The 19,922-nt window shown below is 37.5% G+C and overlaps 1 protein-coding gene across 1 annotated transcript in view; it reads left to right on the top strand.

Annotated features, from left to right (window-relative positions):
• The window catches only part of Abcb5 (ATP binding cassette subfamily B member 5), a 69,773-nt gene that overhangs the window by 30,292 nt on the left and 19,559 nt on the right, over positions 1-19,922 (top strand). The window contains exons 16-20 of the mRNA XM_048337823.1: positions 4,884-5,027; positions 6,738-6,842; positions 7,314-7,391; positions 13,977-14,060; positions 19,260-19,463. Of these exons, the coding sequence (XP_048193780.1) occupies positions 4,884-5,027; positions 6,738-6,842; positions 7,314-7,391; positions 13,977-14,060; positions 19,260-19,463 (615 nt within the window). The remainder of the gene's footprint in view (positions 1-4,883; positions 5,028-6,737; positions 6,843-7,313; positions 7,392-13,976; positions 14,061-19,259; positions 19,464-19,922) is intronic.

The raw sequence follows: 19,922 nt of genomic DNA, 5'->3' as shown, positions 1-19,922 counted from the left end.
TATCTCCCTGTCCACATTTCTCCACCTCATGTGTCAACTAACACCTCAATCCCCAGGATTACTCACCTTAAACCCCTATCTCTGCCTTTCTTGGCATTGCCAACCTGTTGTTTTATTTGTTATTATAAAGATGATGTGCAGAGGGGCTATAGTTTATATAAGTCAGGTAAAGAGTACATTTCCTTTGTGACAATGTCACCCCTTCCCTCACGCTCTTGGAGTTTTTCCTTCCTGTCCCTTGACAAATTGTGTGGCTCAAATTGTGTCTAATGAGTACTATTTTCATCTTAGATCCAACTCATCCCATTGTAGTTAGTCTTTAGAGTGTTCTTAATTACATTTTTTCCCTTTGCTGTTATCATTGATTTTTTAACTTATTTAAATAAACAAGCAAAGAAAATATTTTTCAGTTCTAAGCTCTTGGTGGCTTTTAAACCTATGGTCTGTGACCTTCAAAGTATCTCTGACATCATTCTCTGATAGAATTCACAGTACATAAATCTGAACCGGTAAAAATATACTAACCCTTGATAAAAGTCCAATATCTACTCTAATTATGAATATAAGCAAAAAGCTACAATTTTTCTAGTACTTGTGATGTCACCAATGAACATCACAAAAACATTCATACGTCCTAATACTCAACACAGCAACACTTAGTTCAGGAATACGATAAAAAGCCACTAGTCAACCAAAAAGGAAAATGTATTCAAAATGAAAAAGAAAAAAAAATCAATAGATGTAGACTCAGAAATTACACTTTGTAGAATAACAGAAACGCTAAACAATTATTTGCATTATATTTTACACATTTTTATGGTAGGAAAGAAGGAAAAGAAGATAATCAAAATCATTTGAAGAAGTAATGATTTTTTAAAAATTCCAAAGTTGGTGAAAACTTTTGGGCTGACTGAGCAAGTGTTAATAGAAGATACACAAATAATATTAGGAATAAGATGAAATCATTATTGATATTACACCTATTAAAATAATAATAAAATAACCTTATGAAAGCATTTATCCTGACAAGCTCTGCAGCTTAGATGAACTGAACAAATTTCTTGAAGAACATACACTATCGAAACTCACTCAAAAATAAATCTACAGCCTGAATAATGTCAAATCTTTAAAAATCTCAATTTGATTTTAATAGAATTTCAATCAATTTAGTTTATTTGTCATTAGAACCATTCCCCTGAAGAAAGCTGTAGGCCCCAGTTGTTTTGCCAGGGAATTATATAAAATAGAAAGTTGATCTCCTGAGACCAAGTTTATTACTAACACATTATTGAAATTAGACAACAGCTTACAAGAAAATTATAAATACAATTATAGATAGATGGAAGCACTTATAATAAAATTTAACAAGTCTAATTCAACAATATATAATAGGAAAAGTAAATCACTATCAAGTAGGATTTTTATAAGTGGCAGAGGTTGGTTTGACATTCAGAAATTCATTTTTTTCTTACTAAAATATTCAAAAAGGAAAAACCAATCATTTCAACTAATGCCAAAAAAAAGCCATGAGCTGATGTAAGTGTAAAATTTTGAAACCACATTGAAAAATAAGTTGCAGGATTTTGTTGCTGTTGTTAAACATATTCTTACTAAAAATAGGCTGTACCATTTTAGATTTCTTAACAGAAATCAGTCAACATAGATGCCAAAACAGCTTCATTTCTAATAACCTAAAACTGTAACCCAAACAAACATTAACAAGTGAATGAAGAACTAAATGGTAGTACATTCACGTAATGAAATGAAATACTGATTCATGGAACAATGTGGATAAAACTCAAAATAAATTAATCAAAAGCCAAGAACCAGTACCTTGCAACTGTATTCCTAGCTACTCAAACTGAAAGCTAGAAACTTGAATTTCAGGGCCAGCTCTGGCAGAAAAGTCTGTAAAACTCCATCTTTAAAATAATCAGCAAAAACTCAGTCTGGAGACAAAACCCAAGCAGTAGAACACTAGCCAACCAAGTGCAAGATACTGAGACCAAAACCTAGTCCTACCAGCCCCAAAAGGTCCTCAACATATGAATCCATTTACATAAAAAGAACAAAATAAGTAATTGAGGCAGAAATCATACCAGTAGATGCAGTAGAGGAGAAGGGAAGGATTAATAATGAGAGAGGCTGGAGAAAAGGATTGTGAAAAGCAATATAAAATTAATGGCTAATGGCTGTGTGCATTTCCATGAATATAGGTCTGCCTAGACTTACCACCTTAGACATTTTATGTATGGGCTAGTTACTGTTGGAAAACAGTAGCTCAATAAAGCTATAAAATACAGCTGTGTAGGAATAGCTTGCTTTTCTTCATAAAATTCTTTCCTCTATCTTTAGAAGATATATATATTTCATATACATATATATATTTCATGTTCTCATATCACATTTAAGACTACCCTGAATATGATATTTAGGCAGCATCAGATCTTTGATTATTTTACCAAAATTATTCAAGTTGTATTTTTCTTGTTTAACCTTTTTTTCTTCCTGTCTGTTGATACAAATTAAATGATATCCATTTTAACCTATTATTATCCCAGAGGCAAAAGGACATCTTCCATAAATTATCTGTGTAACACAGATTATCCAGTAGGGACAAGCTGGTCCTTCTGCATTTCCTGGCTCTGCAATTTACTGCTATTATACCCTGGGACAGGCTAACCTTAGTTTCACCTCAAAATAAGGTAATTTTGTTAAATATTATGTTTAGCACTTGACAAAACTCAATGCACAACTTTTTAATTTCCATACATTTTTGTGGACAGGTAAGTAAAAAATAAATGAGGCCTCTTTTGATAATTGCTTCAGAAATTTTCAGAAATAAAGACAATATTGTTAAATATTGAAACAAACTCATAGATTAGGCTTCACTGTTTTGAAAACTGATTTCAAAACTGGTAGAACTATCAAAATTCCGTTGTCCAAATGAGAATTTGCCAGTCTAAATTAAAGCCAGAATTATGAAAGTTATTTAATAATCTTTCCTGAGGAATTCTTTGATTGTGAGTTCATAAATATCATTATTTATGAGTTAATGCCATGACAAATTTTAACTTGTGAATTGCTAAGTAGTTTTCTGGTTTCTTACTCAAAAATTATGACTTTTCCACGTGCCAGTGGCTCAAGCCTGTGTAATCTTAGCTACTTAAGAGACTGAGAAATGGGGATCAGGTTTGAAGCCAGCCCAGGCAAGAAAGTTCATTAGTCTCCAATTAGAAAGCAAGAATCCAGAAATGAAGCTATGGCTCAAGTGATAGCATGCCAGTCTTGAGCAGAAAAATTCCAAAGGACAGCTCCCAGGCCCTGAGCTCACACTCCAAGGCCAGCACAAATAACAATAGTAATAAGAATATGAATAACAATAATGACTTAACAAAAACCTGAGACAACAGGCAGGAGACAGTCATCATGCTATGATCTATCCTTCAGTAACTATGGCCACTGTCCTCTCTCCCTGCACATACTCAGGAAGGGCTGGCAGGTACCACTCTGCTTGCTAGCACTGAGCTGCTTTCTCTATGGAAAACACAGGATTTTATGTGACACAAGCCTCAGCAACAACCATGGCTGCTAACATTTATTGGGTCTTTGTTTTTGCAAACACAAAGTTAACTTACATTCTAAAAATAAACCTACTGGATGCTGGTGGCTAATACCTGTAATCCTAGCTATCTGCTAAGGAGCCTGAAGTCTGAGGATCTGAGTTCAAAGCCAGCCAAAGCAGACAAATTTGAGAGACTCTTACCTTTAATGAAACAGGAAAAAAAAAAGCCAAGAATAGAGGCGTAGGTCAAATGATAGAGCCTGGTCATGAACAAAAAAGCTAAACGAGAACAATAATCCCTGAATTCAAACCCCAGTATGGACACAAAAGACAGACAGACAGACAAACAATCCTGTATGGTGGGAACTGATGTCTTCTTACTTGGAAAGATGAGGCAAATGAAATTCAGTGAGATTAAATAATATGCTCAGACATATAACATTTCACTTGTAAATAAGAAGCAAGCTTGAAGACAAGTGTTAGGAAAAAAATTGGTAAATAAACGATGAAACTAGATAACTTTGAAGCTTCAAATCCTAGTAACACTTTTGCCTTCTACGTTTTCTTTTCTTTTTTTTTTTTTAATTATAATTGTCAAGGTGAGGGGCTGGGAATGTGGCTTAATGGTAGAGTGCTTGCCTAGCATGCATGAAGCCCTGGGTTCTATTCCTCAGTACCACATACACAGAAAAAGCCGGAAGTGGGCACTGTGGCTCAAGTGGTAGAGTGCTAGCCTTGAGCAGAAAGAATCCAGGGACAGTGCTGAGGCCCTGAGTCTAAGGCCTAGGACTGGCAAAAAAAAAAAAAAAAAAATTGTCAAGGTGATGTACAGCAGGGTTACAGTTACATACATAAGGTAGTAAGTACATTTCTTGTCAAACTTGTTACCCCCTCCCTTATTTTTCTCCTACTTCCCTTCTCCCAACTTCCACATTTTCTTTGCTTGGCTCCTACCTAGACTTTGCCCTAGGCAACATTGTGATACTGAACTGTTGAATAAGGGTGATAAATAGTAGGCCTATTATTTCTTTTTCTGTGATTCATGGCTATCAGAACATGTAAGCTAATTTGCAGCTTTTGAAGGAGAGCCACTAAGTGAAATGCAGTGCTGAGATTGTACAGATAGTCCTTTTGGAGAATAACACCTTTATGTTTCGTGAGTGACACAGGCAATGAACATTTTCAAAGAAAAACATTTTACCTTGCTACCTATTATGTGTCCTATGTTACATTACAGTTCTGTCTGGGAGTGCTCAGCTGCTCTGACTTCCACTATACTCTCAAGCTTGGAATTTTTACCGAGGTATTTTCTTTTTAGACACGTCTTCCTGAAGTTTCTCTACTGAAAATTTTTAAACTAAACAAGTCTGAATGGCCTTTTGTGGTTCTGGGGACATTAGCTTCTGTGCTAAATGGATCTGTTCATCCTGTCTTTTCAATTGTATTTGCCAAAATGGTAACGGTAAGTACAATTCATCTGTGAACGTGTCAACAATCAGAATAAAGTCTGCTGAGAGAGAACAGATTTGCTGTACACTGACCCGAATGGGGGGATGGGGACTTTTCAGTGGTTTGTCCCTAGGCTGGGGCCATGATGGGAAGATTAGCTATTTTCTTGGGAGATAAGCCATATCTATTGTATCAAGTTTGGCTGGGGCTTGTTATCTAGATAAGTAAAGAAATGGTTTTGTTTTCTAATTTAGGACCCAGCTGCTGTATCAGCAATCTTACTTAAGCACTAAAGCAATAAAACAGGCAAATACCACTACCCACCTTTCAACTAGCTGAAACAATGACAGTATTTTATTACCAGCCAGCTCAGGGAGAGGAAAGAAGAGATGGGGATTGTGCCAAAAATTCACAAGAGCTGGCTAGTTCCTGGCTCAAAGATCTTACTAGATCCCAGTGCTAAGTCTTCCTGTTCATTCTCTATTCACCTACATTTCACCAACATAAAGACCAATATAATGATGAACCTTACCCACTTCTGGGGCATTCAATAGGCCCTATCTTGCAGAAATCACTCAATAAAGGGATGTTAAGAAACTTCATTAACAGGGCTGGGAATATGGCCTAGTGGCAAGAGTGCTCGCCTCATATACATGGAACCCTGGATTCGATTCCCTAGCGCCACATACATAGAAAACGGCCAGAAGTGGCGCTGTGCCTCAAGTGGTAGAATGCTAGCCTTGAGCAAAAAGAAGCCAGGGACAGTGCTCAGGCCATGAATCAAGGCCAAGAATGGCAAAAAAAAAAAAAAAAAAAAAAAGAAAGAAAGAAAGAAAGAAAGAAAAGAAACTCATTAACTTAAGAGTTTTTAGAAATAATTCAAACTGGGCACTGGTGGCTCACACCTATAATCCTAGCTACTCAGGAGGCTCAGATCTGAGGATCACATTCAAAGCCAGCCTGGGCAGGAAAGTCAGTGAGAGTCTTCCCTCCAATAAGCTACCTTTTTAAAAAAAAAAAAAAAACAAAACTAGAGCTGTGGCTAAAGTGGTAGAGCACTGTAGCCTTGAGCAAATTAAGCTCACAGACAGCACTCAGGCCCTGAGTTCAAAACCCAGGACTGGCACACAAAAAAAAAGAAAGATAAGAAATAATAATTCCAACACCCTGATGATTGTGGGAGCAGGAGGGAGGAGAAGGGGGTGCCAGTACAGAAGCTTGAAAACAGAGGCTAGGTGCTATCCTTTAGCATTTTTTGCTCAAGGATGCCACTCTGCTACTGGCATATTGTAGCCTTTTACTAGTTACTTGGAGATAAGAGTTTCACAGACTTTCCTGCCTGGGCTGACTTTGAACCATGCTCCTCATATCTTACCATCCTGAGTAGCCAGGACTAAAGGAGAGAGACACTGGTACTCAGCTCAAACTGATGACTTAATGGAAAGTATGCTATGATATTAGATAGCAGACAGAAGACTCATGTGTCTGGTACTATAGCAAATCTGGTACATAGCAACTATGAGAAATTTTAAAGTAAATTAAGTTTATTATGTGTACTAATAGACAGTAGAATACTACTATGCTTTATCCCCCACAAATATGTAATCTTTTATTATATTGAAATTCATTTGGAAAATCTGATGTATCTATACATTTTAGGGGGTTATTTGGTCCAAATATTTTCCCTTAAACTCCTTATGGAAACGTCTTGCTTCCTTTTCAGATGTTTGGACATGATAACAAAAGCACATTAAAGCATGATGCAGAAGTTTATGCTATGATTTTCGTCATTTTGGGCATCATTTGCTTCGTCAGTTATTTCATGCAGGTAAACTTCTGGGTAGGGGTTATCTGGGGTCCAAAAGTAGGCTCTTGCACTTGCTTGACTGACACTGGACGGCTGAGCCATAACACCCACCCGTTATCACACTGGTTATTTTGTGATAGGGTCTCACTTTCTGTCCAGGCACATACCTGGACTGTGACTGGCCTATTTTAGACTTCCATCCTGGCTAAACTGAAAGGCATATGCCATTGCACTCAGCTCTTGGTTGAACAAATGCCAAGGCTGGCCTCAAACCATGATCTTACTGATCTCAGCCTCCCAACTAACAAGGTGTACAGGTGTGAGCCGCACCAACACTTGGCTTCATGCAGGTAAGTTTTTCATAAGTTACACATCACTAAGCAGGATTACTCCTTGATATTGTTGTCTCTGATTGAGTTAAAAATATAACTAAATGTGACAAAGAAGTAGAAAAGTGTTTGGAATAAATGTAGATTTTTCTTTGTTTCCTAGGGTTTGTTTTATGGCAGAGCGGGGGAAATTTTAACCATGAGATTAAGACAATTGGCATTCAAAGCCATGTTATATCAGGTTAGTGTGTTCTGCTGAATTTTTCTTATCTCATTTGAAGTGTGTTGTAAATTACTCCAGTTTTAATTCTTTCTCAAGCAATTTCTTGGCACCTTAAATCCCTTCCCCTTAAATCACTGAAAAACATGCTCCTTTGTTTTGAGCAACAAAACTCTGATCTCAGCCTACTTACAGTATAACTTTCTTGCCAGGCACCAGTGGCTCATGCCTGTAATCCTAGCTACTTAGGTGAATGAGATATGTAGATCATGGTTTGAAGCCAGCTTGGGCAAGAAAGTCTGTGAGACTCTTATCTCCAATTAACAACCAAAAAGCCAGAAATGGAGCTGTAGCTCAAGTGGGTAGATGTTAGTCCTGAGCACAAAAGCTCAAGAACAGCCCCCCAGCCCTGCGTTCAAGCCCCAGGATTGACACCCCCAAAAAATGTCTTTCTAATAAAAGCAGGATTAAAATAGGGATTTAATGGTCCATGTCTGTTCCTTGCATTTAGTTTAACAATGTTTTGCTTTATTTTCTGGTGCTGATACTGGGACTTGAACTCAGAGGCCTAGATGCTTCCCCATAGCTTTTGTGCTCAAGGCTGGTGCTCTTCCACTTGAGCCACAGTTACACTTCTGGCTTTTGGGTAATAAGTGTGTGACAGACTTTCCAGTCCAGGCTGATTTTGAACCATGACACTCAGATTTCAGCATCCTGAGTAGCTAGGATTACAGGCACGAACCACTGGCACCCACCAACAAATCTCTCATCTAATGCATAATATAGTGTTGTTTCAGCATGGGCGTGGAAAACAAGTTAAAAGTAAAAAGGAGAGGTAAGGACTACCGTGACATGGGAACAATCTTGAGAGTGAGGAACTGGTCATTCCTCTAGTTCTCTTCTAAAGGTCATGTTAAGTTCTTTCCCTCCACACTTGATGCAGCTCTCATCCCTCTACCCTCCTGGGAAGGGTCCTGAACTCAAATAACATCAGTCCAGCTGGCAGGTCTACCAGCTGTGAAATAACTACCACAAAGTGGATCAAGGAGTGGCAATCTCCAGAGTGAAAAACATCTCAGATTGGCACCTCTAAAATTCTTTAATGATGCTGAGATAGATTGGGTTACCCTGAAAGCCAGTAATCACTGGAGCCCTTTGCCTTACTTTCAGTCTGCCAAGTTCATGGAGCAGGAGCAAATAGCTTCCTGCCAGGGTAATTTCTTTGCAGAAATAGATTTACTGTCACTCTGGATGATTCCTTCAAAAACCAGTTTTTCTATCACATGACTTTCAGGAGTAGGGCTGCCTTGAAACAAAAGATCACAGTCTTTATACTCTTAGGCAACCCAAGATAAGAAAATGCAGTGATGCAAGTTGGGGGATTCATATGACAACACCATGCTCTGAAGTGCCCCTATTCAAAAAAGGACTTGTATGGTACTTAATGTACATGAGTAAAAAAGGAAGTGGGAAACTCGATGTGATTGGTGGAGGAAGTAGGAGGGAGGGGAAAAGAAAATGATGGAGGGTGACTCTGATTAAGATGCACTATACACATAAATGGGCGTGTTAAGTTGTAATTTGTAACTCCAGAACAACCATTTGTAGATTTAAAATAAATTTTAAAATCAAAATTAAAAGGAAAAATAATAAATAAATAAAAACTGTCCCATCCCACAGGCTTCCTTTATATTTGAAACATCCTTTACTTCAGAAAAATAAAATAAAATTCCACTGGGAAGATCATCAATTGATTTAATCATATCTCTCCTGGACATATCTCTCCTGTAATATATGGATTTTGTACAATTTAGGAACACCATTTGTCTTTACTTCAAGTCTTTCATAAAGATGAGACTATAACTAACATTAATATGGTGATGGTTTCTGCTTGGTTTTGTCTTCATGAATTCATGTTTTCCCCTGTCCAATGATATTTATTACATCTTTCTAGAACATTCTGTAAATGTTTCCTGAAGACTATAAATTGTAATGTTTTCCAAGCATAACTTTGAACTTCCTATCTGCTCAGAGAATGCTTATAAGGAAAGAATATCCTAGTCATAAGTCATGATAACCAAAAGTTGTTCATCTCATATTTTCATGATTAATACTGGACTTTAGTCCTTTTTCTAGAATTGATCATATAAACAGTAACAGTAAATTCTTGGATAAACTGATCATATGCTAACCTATAAGCCATAAATTCTGTCATTCAAAAAAATCCTGCAAATACACCCAAAAAGCCCATGTTACTTTACTGATGTTATTAAATTTCTCTCAAAATCAATGCAATCCCTTTTAATATCTTACTTCTTTTCCATTGTCACCCTTCAACATTCTCTTATATTTGCTTCTTAAAATTGGAGGGAGAGTGTAGTTTATTTAGTGTTTCCTTTATAGCCTTACAGTTTTTGCTTTGTTTATAGCATTGAAAGCTCTAAAATTTTACTTAACTTTTATTGCTTGGTTTTTGTCATAAAATAAGACTTTGAAGGCCTAGAAAGCATGCTAGTGCTTGCAGGGTTTTTATAACCATTTTGAACTCTCATTTTAGGTACAGTTATTTTTAAAAAATTAGATGTGGTCTTTCTGTAACTAGAAAATCTATATTTTATGTGATTACTTAAGTTCCTTTCAGTGAAAAAAGAAATATTCTAATTGTTACCAACTTCCTTGATTGTAAATAATTTATTGCACCTGTGTTTTAAAACTAAGCTTATATTTCTCAGCGGTAAATATTGACCTTTAGAGCTGTGGAAACATTTAACAGATATGAAGTTTATTTTTGCCCATATCCCATAAACTGGATTAGGCTTCTAGGAGGCAGGGATTGTTTCATCCTGCATCCACAGTGCTGACCATGACCTTTCAGGAATTTCAAGAAGACTTACGGTATCTCCAAAAGGGTATAAGATGCCAAGTCCTAAAGCAGGAGAAATAGATCATGAAACTCAGCTTTAGAAAGTGGAGCTGTGACTCAAGCCCAAACAACAACAACAAAATCCTCAGCTGAGGAACTTGAGGAGTCAAACAGGATAATCAAGAGAATAAAGGACTCTGGTCTCTGGTTGTAGAGGTTCAAATCCTCAACTCAGTTTTTGCTAGCTGTGGACTTAGGCAAGTCAGTCACTTCAAGTCTCAGGCCCTTGATTTCCTCATTTATAGTAAGGAATCACAGGTCTCACCTCACAGGGTGGTTGGTTGTGATGATTAAGGAGTAAAATACATGCCAAGCAGTTATTTATATTATGAGAACTTTTTTGGTGTGTTTCTAGCAGAATTATTAGCTGAGGGGAAGATGTTGTAAGAAAGAGGTTGATGGATGGTCTTACTAGTTAATTATTTTACCATAAGAAGAAGAAAGGCAAATTTGCCCTCACTGGACACTAGTTAAGATTCAGAAACTCTTGTCTATGTAGGAAAACAATCCTGAGCATTAACGAACATGTACAATTCAGTTGCTGATGTGGGGAAAAGCAGTTCAGAACATCAAACTAATTGAACCTAGGATCATTAAGACTAGTCATGTTTTGTTGTGTGTATCGATACCATTGATTGAACTCAGAGCCTTTTGCTCTCACTCAGTTTTTTGTTCATTGCCGGCATGCAACCGCTTAAAATGTGCCTCTAGCCTGATGTTTTGCTGGTAAATTGGATATGCAGTGAAAAAGATTTGTCAGCTCAGGCTGGCTTTGAACTATGATCTCCTGATTTCAGCCTTTTGAGTGGTTAGAATTACAAGTGTGAGCCACCAGTGCCCAGTTAAATCTACTCACTTTCTTTTTTAACTGGTCCTGTGCTGTCCCTGAGCTTTTTGTTCAAGGCCAGTGCTCTACCACTTGAGCCATAGCTCCACTCCCAGATTTTTTGGTGCATTTCAAAGACTTTCCTGCCTAGGCTGTCTTTGAGCCACAATCATCAGATTTCAGCCTCCTGAATAGCTAGGATTACTGGCACCTGAGTGACTCCTCCCATTTTACCCTTATAGCAAGTTACTATAAAAGTCAAGAATGTAACATGCGGGCTGGGGATATAGCCTAGTGGCAAGAGTGCCTGCCTCAGATACACGAGGCCCTAGGTTCGATTCCCCAGCACCACATATACAGAAAACGGCCAGAAGCGGCGCTGTGGCTCAAGTGGCAGAGTGCTAGCCTTGAGCGGGAAGAAGCCAGGGACAGTGCTCAGGCCCTGAGTCCAAGGCCCAGGACTGGCCAAAAAAAAAAAAAAGAATGTAACATGCGATGCTTAATTCATTTTTCTGTATTATTCACTTCAGAATCGTATCTAAAAACTCTTTGTAGCAGGGCGCTGGTGGCTCAAACCTATAATCCTAGCTAATCAGGAGGCTGAGATCTGAGGATCATGGTTCAAAGCCAGCTCAGGCAGGAAAGTCCCTGAGACTCTTATCTCCAACTAACCATCAGAAAACCAGAAGTGGGGGACTGGGGATATGGCCTAGTGGCAAGAGTGCTTGCCTCGAATACATGAAGCCCTAGGTTCGATTCCCCAGCACCATGTATACAGAAAATGGCCAGAAGTGGCACTGTGGTTCAAGTGGCAGAGTGCTAGCCTTGAGCGGGAAGAAGCCAGGGACAGTGCTCAGGCCCTGAGTCCAAGGCCCAGGACTGGCAAAAAAAGAAAGAAAGAGAGAGAGAAAGAGAGAGAAAGAGAGAAAGAGAAAGAAAGAGAGAGAGAAAGAGAGAGAGAGAAAGAGAGAAAGAAAGAGAGAAAGAGAGAGAAAGAAAGAGAAAAGAAAGAAAGAAGAAAGAAAGAGAGAAAGAAAGAAAGAGAAAGAAAGAAAGAAAGAAAGAAAGAAAGAAAGAAAGAAAGAAAGAAAGAAAGAAAGAAAGAAAGAAAGAAAGAAAGAAAGAAAGAAAGAAAGAAAGAAAACCAGAAGTGGTACTGTGGCTTAAGTGGTAGAGTGCTAGCCTTGAGCTGAGGAGTTCTAGGGACAGCACCCAGACCCAGAGTTCAAGCCCCATGACTCACACACACACACACACACACACACACACACACACACACAACTTAGTATGTTCCATGCCATGTTAAAATCAAGAAGCAATTAGTGCTAATCTGGGAGAAAAGTCTATACAACAGGATGCTGGTAATGACTTCTGGATCAAGCGTTCAGAACTACTATGACCCTAAGCCCATTGGACATCCTCCCAATGCAAGGCTCACAAGGGCTGCTACTGCACCAAAGTTGCATCTACCATGGTTCCTACCATATTCCTCTAATTCCACTAATTCCAGTTCTGCTAATACAACTAAACAATTAATACATAGCCCTCAACCTGGTTTGTTTTTCCTCTTCTTAAGTAACATTCATGTTTAAGTAACCTGAGCCTCAGGGCCTCAGGGCCTAGGTCAACAGCTTTTTATGTTCTTTACTCACTGAAAGGAAGCCAGTCTCCACATGACTTTTTTTTCAATCCACAAGAGATAAGAGTAGTGGGAGGAACCCTTCACCAGCCTATAAAAGAAAACCAAAATTCCTCAGGCTGAGAAGTGCTGAGAAGTGCTGTCTCTATTAGCTGTTGAAAATGAAATTGCTTCTTCCATTGTGTTTTTATTGCTCATATTTCTGACCTGCCTTCTTCAAAATTTCATGCCTCTTGGCTGTAGTTTGTGCTTCCTCAGCATCACACAATGCCTACTGTATCAGTAATTGGGGGATATTGTGAAGGAGAGCCAGGTGAAAGTGTGTCTATGTGGATCCTAAAGAGAGGGAGACAGACTTTGTCATCATTAGTCAGTTAAGGCAAAAAGATTTGAAAAACATTTCTAAATTGTGTTGGGCATCACTTTACTATTTAAATAGAATCTTCTCTCTACAAAGCACTTGGGAGAGTGAAACTTCCAATTATTTTGGTGGGATCTAATAGCTATTTTTGAACATAGATTATACCACAATATGATAACATGGTAACAAGTGCAAGTGGCTGAGCTTCCATTCTTCAGTTTACTACACCTAGATGCAGATCTTTGTGAATAATAATCAGAAGTCAGGGCTGGGAATGTGGCCTAGTGTCAAGAGTGCTTGCCTCATATACATGAAGGCCTGGGTTCGATTCCTCAGCACCACATATATAGAAAAGGCCAGAAGTGGCGCTGTAGCTCAAGTGGCAGAGTGCTAGCCTTGAGCAAAAATAAAGAAGAAGCCAGGGACAGTGCTCAGGCCTTGAGTCCAAGCCCCAGGACTGGCCAAAAAAGAAAAAAAAAAAGAATCAGAAGTCAGTTTTACCAAGAATTAGGTACTGGTGAGTGGGAAAGCAGGGAAATTGACCTTCTAACTCACTACAGCACCATTATCTTTTTGTATGTATGTGTGCCAGTACTGGGACTTGAACTCAGGAACTTATGCTCTTGCTTGACTTTTTCCTTCAAGATTGTCATTCTGTCACTTGAGCCACAGCTCCACTTCTTGCTTTATGAGTAATTGGAGATAAGAATCTCATGATTTGTCTTCTCAGGCTTGCATCAAACTAAAATCTTCAGATTTCAGCCTCCTGAGTAGCTAGAATCATGTGTGAGCCACCAGCTGTTGGCCAGAGAACACTATTTTTGATAACCATATGTTAATTATCTTTTTCCCTCCAGGATATTGCCTGGTTTGATGATAAAGAAAACAACACAGGAGCCTTGACCACAACACTGGCCATAGATATAGCCCAAATTCAAGGGGTATGTATACTATGTTGATGTTTCAGTAGCCTGTATGTACAGTGTGCACATACATATTTACCTGCACAGCCTGGCTGTGGACTAGGCTGGGGTGACCCTCACCATTAAGATAATCAGGTAAGCCAAATTGAAGATGCTTTAGTAATAGGATAGCTAAACCATTTGAAGAAGATATGAAGGATGAGGGGAAAGAACTCATAATGGAACTCTAAGATTTTTTTTGATGTAGCAAATGAAAGAAAACATACCTACCTCTGATCCCCGCCCCCACCCCCCCCACCCCACCCCCCCATGTAACCCAAGCTGGTCTGGATCTTACAATCTTCCTACCAGGCTTCCCAAATGCCACAATTACTGGAATGCACCAAGCTCTGCTCCAGAAAATTTCTTTTTTAAAATATATAATTTTATTGTTATTATTAAGGTGTTATACAGAGGGGTTACCATTTCATAAGTCAGGTAATGATTACATTTCTTTCTTTCTCTCTTTCTTTCTTTCTTTTTTAGAAAATGTCACCCTTTCTTCACTTTCCCCCAGTTTCTTCTCGCCTTAGCCTTGCCCCCAAGTTACATAGGTCATTTTCCATATCAGAAATTTTTCCTTGTCTGTGCTGGTGCTGGGACTTGAACTTAGGGCCTGGGTACAATCTTTAAGTTTTTTAGCTAAAAGCTCCACCCAGTGTGTGTGTGTGTGTGTGTGTGTGTGTGTGTGTGTGTGTGTGTGTGTGTGTGTGTGTCTCCTAGGTCTTGAACTTATAAGTTCAGTGGTTAATTAGAGATAAGAGTCTCTTAGACTTTCCTGCCTGGACTGGCTTCAAAACACAATCCTCAGGTCCACAGCCTCCTGAACAGCTAGGGTTACAGGCATGATTACAAGATTGTAGATATGGTTCCCCAAAATTTTTAATTAGCATTTTTAACCCCGGAAACTAACATCTTAATTTATACCAACTTCAATTCCTGCTTGCCTCTGGACATGGTTCTGTGCTTGCTGTTACACAGACAGAGCTGCAAGGATGTGCGCAGTCATGACCTGTCATATTACATGGACACAAAATGTATATGCAACATACTCGTTAATTAATGATGCCGTCAGCAGCATAATGAGTGTCAGTCATACTTCAGTGCAGGGTAGCATGCAAGAGATGTAGAATCATTTGTTAGTTCCCTTCCAATTACTTTAATATAATCAGCCTTTATTAAAGCAAGTGAGATTTCAATTCTGATTGAGAAAAAGAATGCAAAACAAGATCTCACTTTTACTTTATATGAAATCAAAATATTCTTTTTAATCCTTGACTTAAATAAGAATAGCCACACAATGTGTGTCAAGATGCAATAGTAGCACTTCACACTCATGTTTACTGAAGCACACTATTCACACTAGCCAAGTTATGAACACAGCCCAGATTCCCTACATCTAATGAATAGATTTTTTTACTGTGGCACATTTACACAGTAGAGTATTTTCCAGCCATAAAAGCAAGTAAAATTGTATTGCTCACAGAGAAATGAATCTAGATCCATGATATTAAGCAAAGAAAACCATCCTTATATTCATTTGTTTTTTTCTAATAAATAATGTCTCTTACTGAGAGAATTTAATGAGAATATTCTCAGCTTGAGTCTTTACAAGCATCTGACTAATACCATTTTATCACCTGGAACTTCCTTGTTGCAATTAGTTAGTAAATGTTTGTCTCCTAACAACTTCTGGGCAAATCAAACTGTTTTTACTGAAATAGAATAAATAAGTGGATCCTGAAGATTTTGAATTTACTAAACTTAAAAAGTAAAATGACCAGGGCTAGGAATGTGGCCTAGTGATAGAGTACTTGCATCACATACATGAAGCCCTGGGTTCGATTCCTCAGCACCATATATATAGAAAAAGCCAGAAGTGGTACTGTGGCTCAAGTGATAGAGTGCTAGCCTTGAGCAAAAAGAAGCCAGGAACAGTGCTCAGGCCCTGAGTCCAAGCCCCAGGACTGGCAAAAAAAAATAAGTAAAATGATCACAGAAACTGTTGCTGGGCTCTGGTGGCTCAGACCTGTAATCTGGCCTACTCAGGAGGCTGAGATGTGAGGATCATGGTTCTGAGTCTGCCCAAGACAAGTTGGAAAGTAATTTGGAAGATCATATTTCTATTATGAGCATAAATAAATTGTATCATGTGACTATTTATTTATTACATAATTTGGTTACATTTCATTCTATCAAATATACCAAGGTGAATGCTTGTTCTTTAAATGATGTTCCTCACCCGGGGCCCTGGTAGCTAACACACATAATCTTTCCTACTCAGGAGACTAAGATCTGAGGATCACAATTTGAAACCAGTCCAGGTAGGAAAGTTGGTTAGACTCTTACTCAATTAAACAGCAAAAAGCTGGAAATGGAGATGTGGCTCAAGTAATAGAGTGCCAGCTTTGAGCAAAAAAGCCAATGGAGAGCACAAGATCCTGAGTTCAAGTGTCAGTAGCAACACATAATGATAATAATAATAACAGTAACAATAATAATAATAGTTTGTCTTTGTTTGAAACCTTTAAGAACCATTTTTAGGAGTTTTAATACGTTGAGAGGCATGATGAAAACATGCTGGGGAGATACAGTCATCAGAAAACACACTTCTAGAATAGTTGAATGAATACATGTCATTTCAATGGTATTGTTTTAGCCGAAGGTAATGGCTGATGGCCAGCCAGCTCATCTGTCAACATGCTGTGTAATAGGTAGTTTTCATAAACGTATAAAACCATTTGAGATTCCTTTGGAGGCTAGATTCCAAAATTACAAGGTATTATTATTCCTGTGTATTTTAGCAACCCTCTAGTCAACCAAAGGTCTTATTTCACTTTTGTCCACAAGAAGGGTGTGGCTGATACCACAATGCACACTTTCTATGCCACAGAGGGACCACTGCCAGTACCAGACCTGTAATTACTACCCAGAGAAGCCAGAAAGATTTATTTCCCTTATTAATTCTAAGAATCTAATGAGTGGATTAGTTTGTCCTAGATTATTATTTTATTACCTGGACAATGTTGAGCTCATTTCTGTTTAACCTTTTAAAATGGAAAATGCATAAACAGCTTGACATGACTTCTGATTCAATCAGTGTTAGCAGTCATTAAAACAACTTTACCACAATATAAAGTTGGCAGATAGCTACTTGGTTTTGTTGTTGTTTGTTTTCCCTGTAGTTTTAGATTGAATTAATTAAGAAAGATTATCAAAGCTTCATAGCTTGTGGTAGGTTGACATATGGTAATGATACTGCAAAACCTCAAACTAAATTTGATTTATTTTCCATAAAATATATGCTGATGAATAAACACAGTGACTAAATATAAATTCTTTATATTTTCACAACCTTTTGCAAATTCATCCAACTCATAGTTTTTCTATTCACACCTATTTTCACTACTATCATTCAGCAACACAATTGGGAAGATTCTGCTGCATGTTATCCTTAGTCTTGTTTCAAGTACTTTGAAAATATTCTTCCCGCTAGTGGTTCCACAGAGACTGTTTACAGCACCTGTCTTTTCAGTAACTTCAAATTACTCAAAAACAAGCTGGGAATGGGAACAAGCACCTATAATCCCAGCACTCAGGAAGCTAGGGCTAAGAATTGAAATCAAAGGATTGGAAGATTGAAGTCTATCTGGGCTATATGGCAAGCCCCCCATCTACATACATACTCATATATATTATATTATATATACAATATATAATGCATAACATATACATACTGTACACATAATATATAATACACATGATATAGTATATATTTTATATAATATAAATATATACTAAATATATAATTATATAATGCGAATCCATTGTGAGCCATGAAGACTACTTAAAATAATTTTCTTACCATGTCTCACTATATAGCCTAGGCTGGCCTTGAACTTGAGATTCTCCTGGTATACAAACCAAGTGCTAGGATTACAGGCTTTATACCATTATTAATTGCTACCAAAATAATCTATTCTTTTTATTGACTATTGATGTTGTTTTTAATATCTTATATAACTCTGAGCAACTGTTCTTGTCTTATAGAAGTACTTATCTTATGTAAGATATGCAGTCTGAACACATTTCTTCCCATGCTGCCATTGAACCTGAGTTAATTAACTAAGTACCTTTGAAGGATGTGCTTTGCTTGGCTGATGAATGAGCCACTTGATTTTAGCCACACTTTCATTTTTGTTTTCTGAAGGAGTTCTGCTATTTTTATCTATTAGTATAATTTCTGTATATGTTAATAACATTTAAGAATTTTTTGAATGCTGTTTTCCATGACTTGGAGTATTCTTACTGCTGTTTTCTGTGATTGTTCAACATGAAGTATATACCTCTCAATTGGTTGTTTTCTATCTCATTCATTTTTCATACAATTTTCTTATGTTCTTGCCTCTTTCTGGGTTAAAATTATTTTTTTTTTGCCAGCCCTGGAGTTTGCCTCAAGGCCTGAGCATTGTCCCTGGCTTCTTTTTGCTCAAGTCTAGCACTCTACCACTTGAGCCATAGCACCACTTCTGGCCGTTTTCTATGTATGTGGTACTGGGGAATCAAACCCAGGTCTTCATGTATATGAGGCAAGCACTCTTGCCACTAGGACATATTCCCAGCCCCTAAAAATTCTTTATTATTCCTTTTTATCTTTCTATTTCGAGGGAGGAAATGGCATTGCCAGCTGCATGTAATTCATATTGTTTTAGTAGTTACTTGAGTGTTTATAGTACCCAACTTGCACTTGTCACATTCTACCATTAAGAGATACACTAGGTCAATATACAGTGTGCAAAACTTAGCATAGAGGTCTTTATTTGCTTCTCAGGCTGTCATATGTATATACATAAAGAGACAGAGTAAGCTCAACTCTGTATTATAATTATTTTTATTTAACTGGTAATTGTTTCATAAAAGAATTAAGCATAAAAAGTGATAATTAACATATCTGGTCCTCAGAACTCAGCCTCCTGAGTAGCTAGGATTACAGATGTGAGCTACCAACATTCAGCGGTTTAAGACATTTAAAAATATGCATCTTACTTAATCTTTAAAGATAAATTCAAAATGTATGCATACTTAAAGCCCAAAAGCTTAACTTAAGTTTCTACACAAGATACCAATAAGAAGAATTTGTACAATTTAAAGTTAACCTATTTTCCCCAAATCTTATAGGCAATAAATACAAGAATTGGTGTCCTGACACAAAATGCAATGAATATGGGGCTGTCTGTGATCATCTCCTTTATTTACGGGTGGGAGATGACTCTCTTGATTCTGAGTATTGCTCCAGCACTCACTCTAACTGGAATGATTGAAACTACAGCCGTGACGGGTTTTGCCAACAAGGATAAGCAAGAACTGAAGCGTGCTGGAAAGGTAAAATGAAGTCCTTGAACCACCATCATGTTGTAAGAGAAAATAATCAGAGGGTCCCATATTAAAGATTATTCATACCCTGTATTAGGAACCTGTAGAGTGGTCTATATAGATTGAATGTATGTGTGCATATACATACAGTCAATCCCTTTATATACATATATGTATACATATATACATATTATATACATGTTATACACATATTATATATTATACATATTACCTACATATAGGCATATATACATACATATATCCACATATATATATATGTGTGTATATATATATATATATGGAGAGAGAGACCAGTGTAGGATATGAGATATGAGACAAGTCAAATTGGCTGAGTCGGATTCCATTTTCTGCTAACAAAGTGTGAGAGGAGCAAGTTATGTCAGTCTTTATCAGGTTTTTCCCCTTGTAAAATGAGAATAACAGATTTGTATATTTTACAAAGTAGAA

This window comes from Perognathus longimembris, chromosome 2 (genome assembly GCF_023159225.1).
Source record: "Perognathus longimembris pacificus isolate PPM17 chromosome 2, ASM2315922v1, whole genome shotgun sequence".
NCBI lineage: Eukaryota > Metazoa > Chordata > Mammalia > Rodentia > Heteromyidae > Perognathus > Perognathus longimembris.
This window is presented reverse-complemented; position numbering and strand designations above follow the sequence as displayed.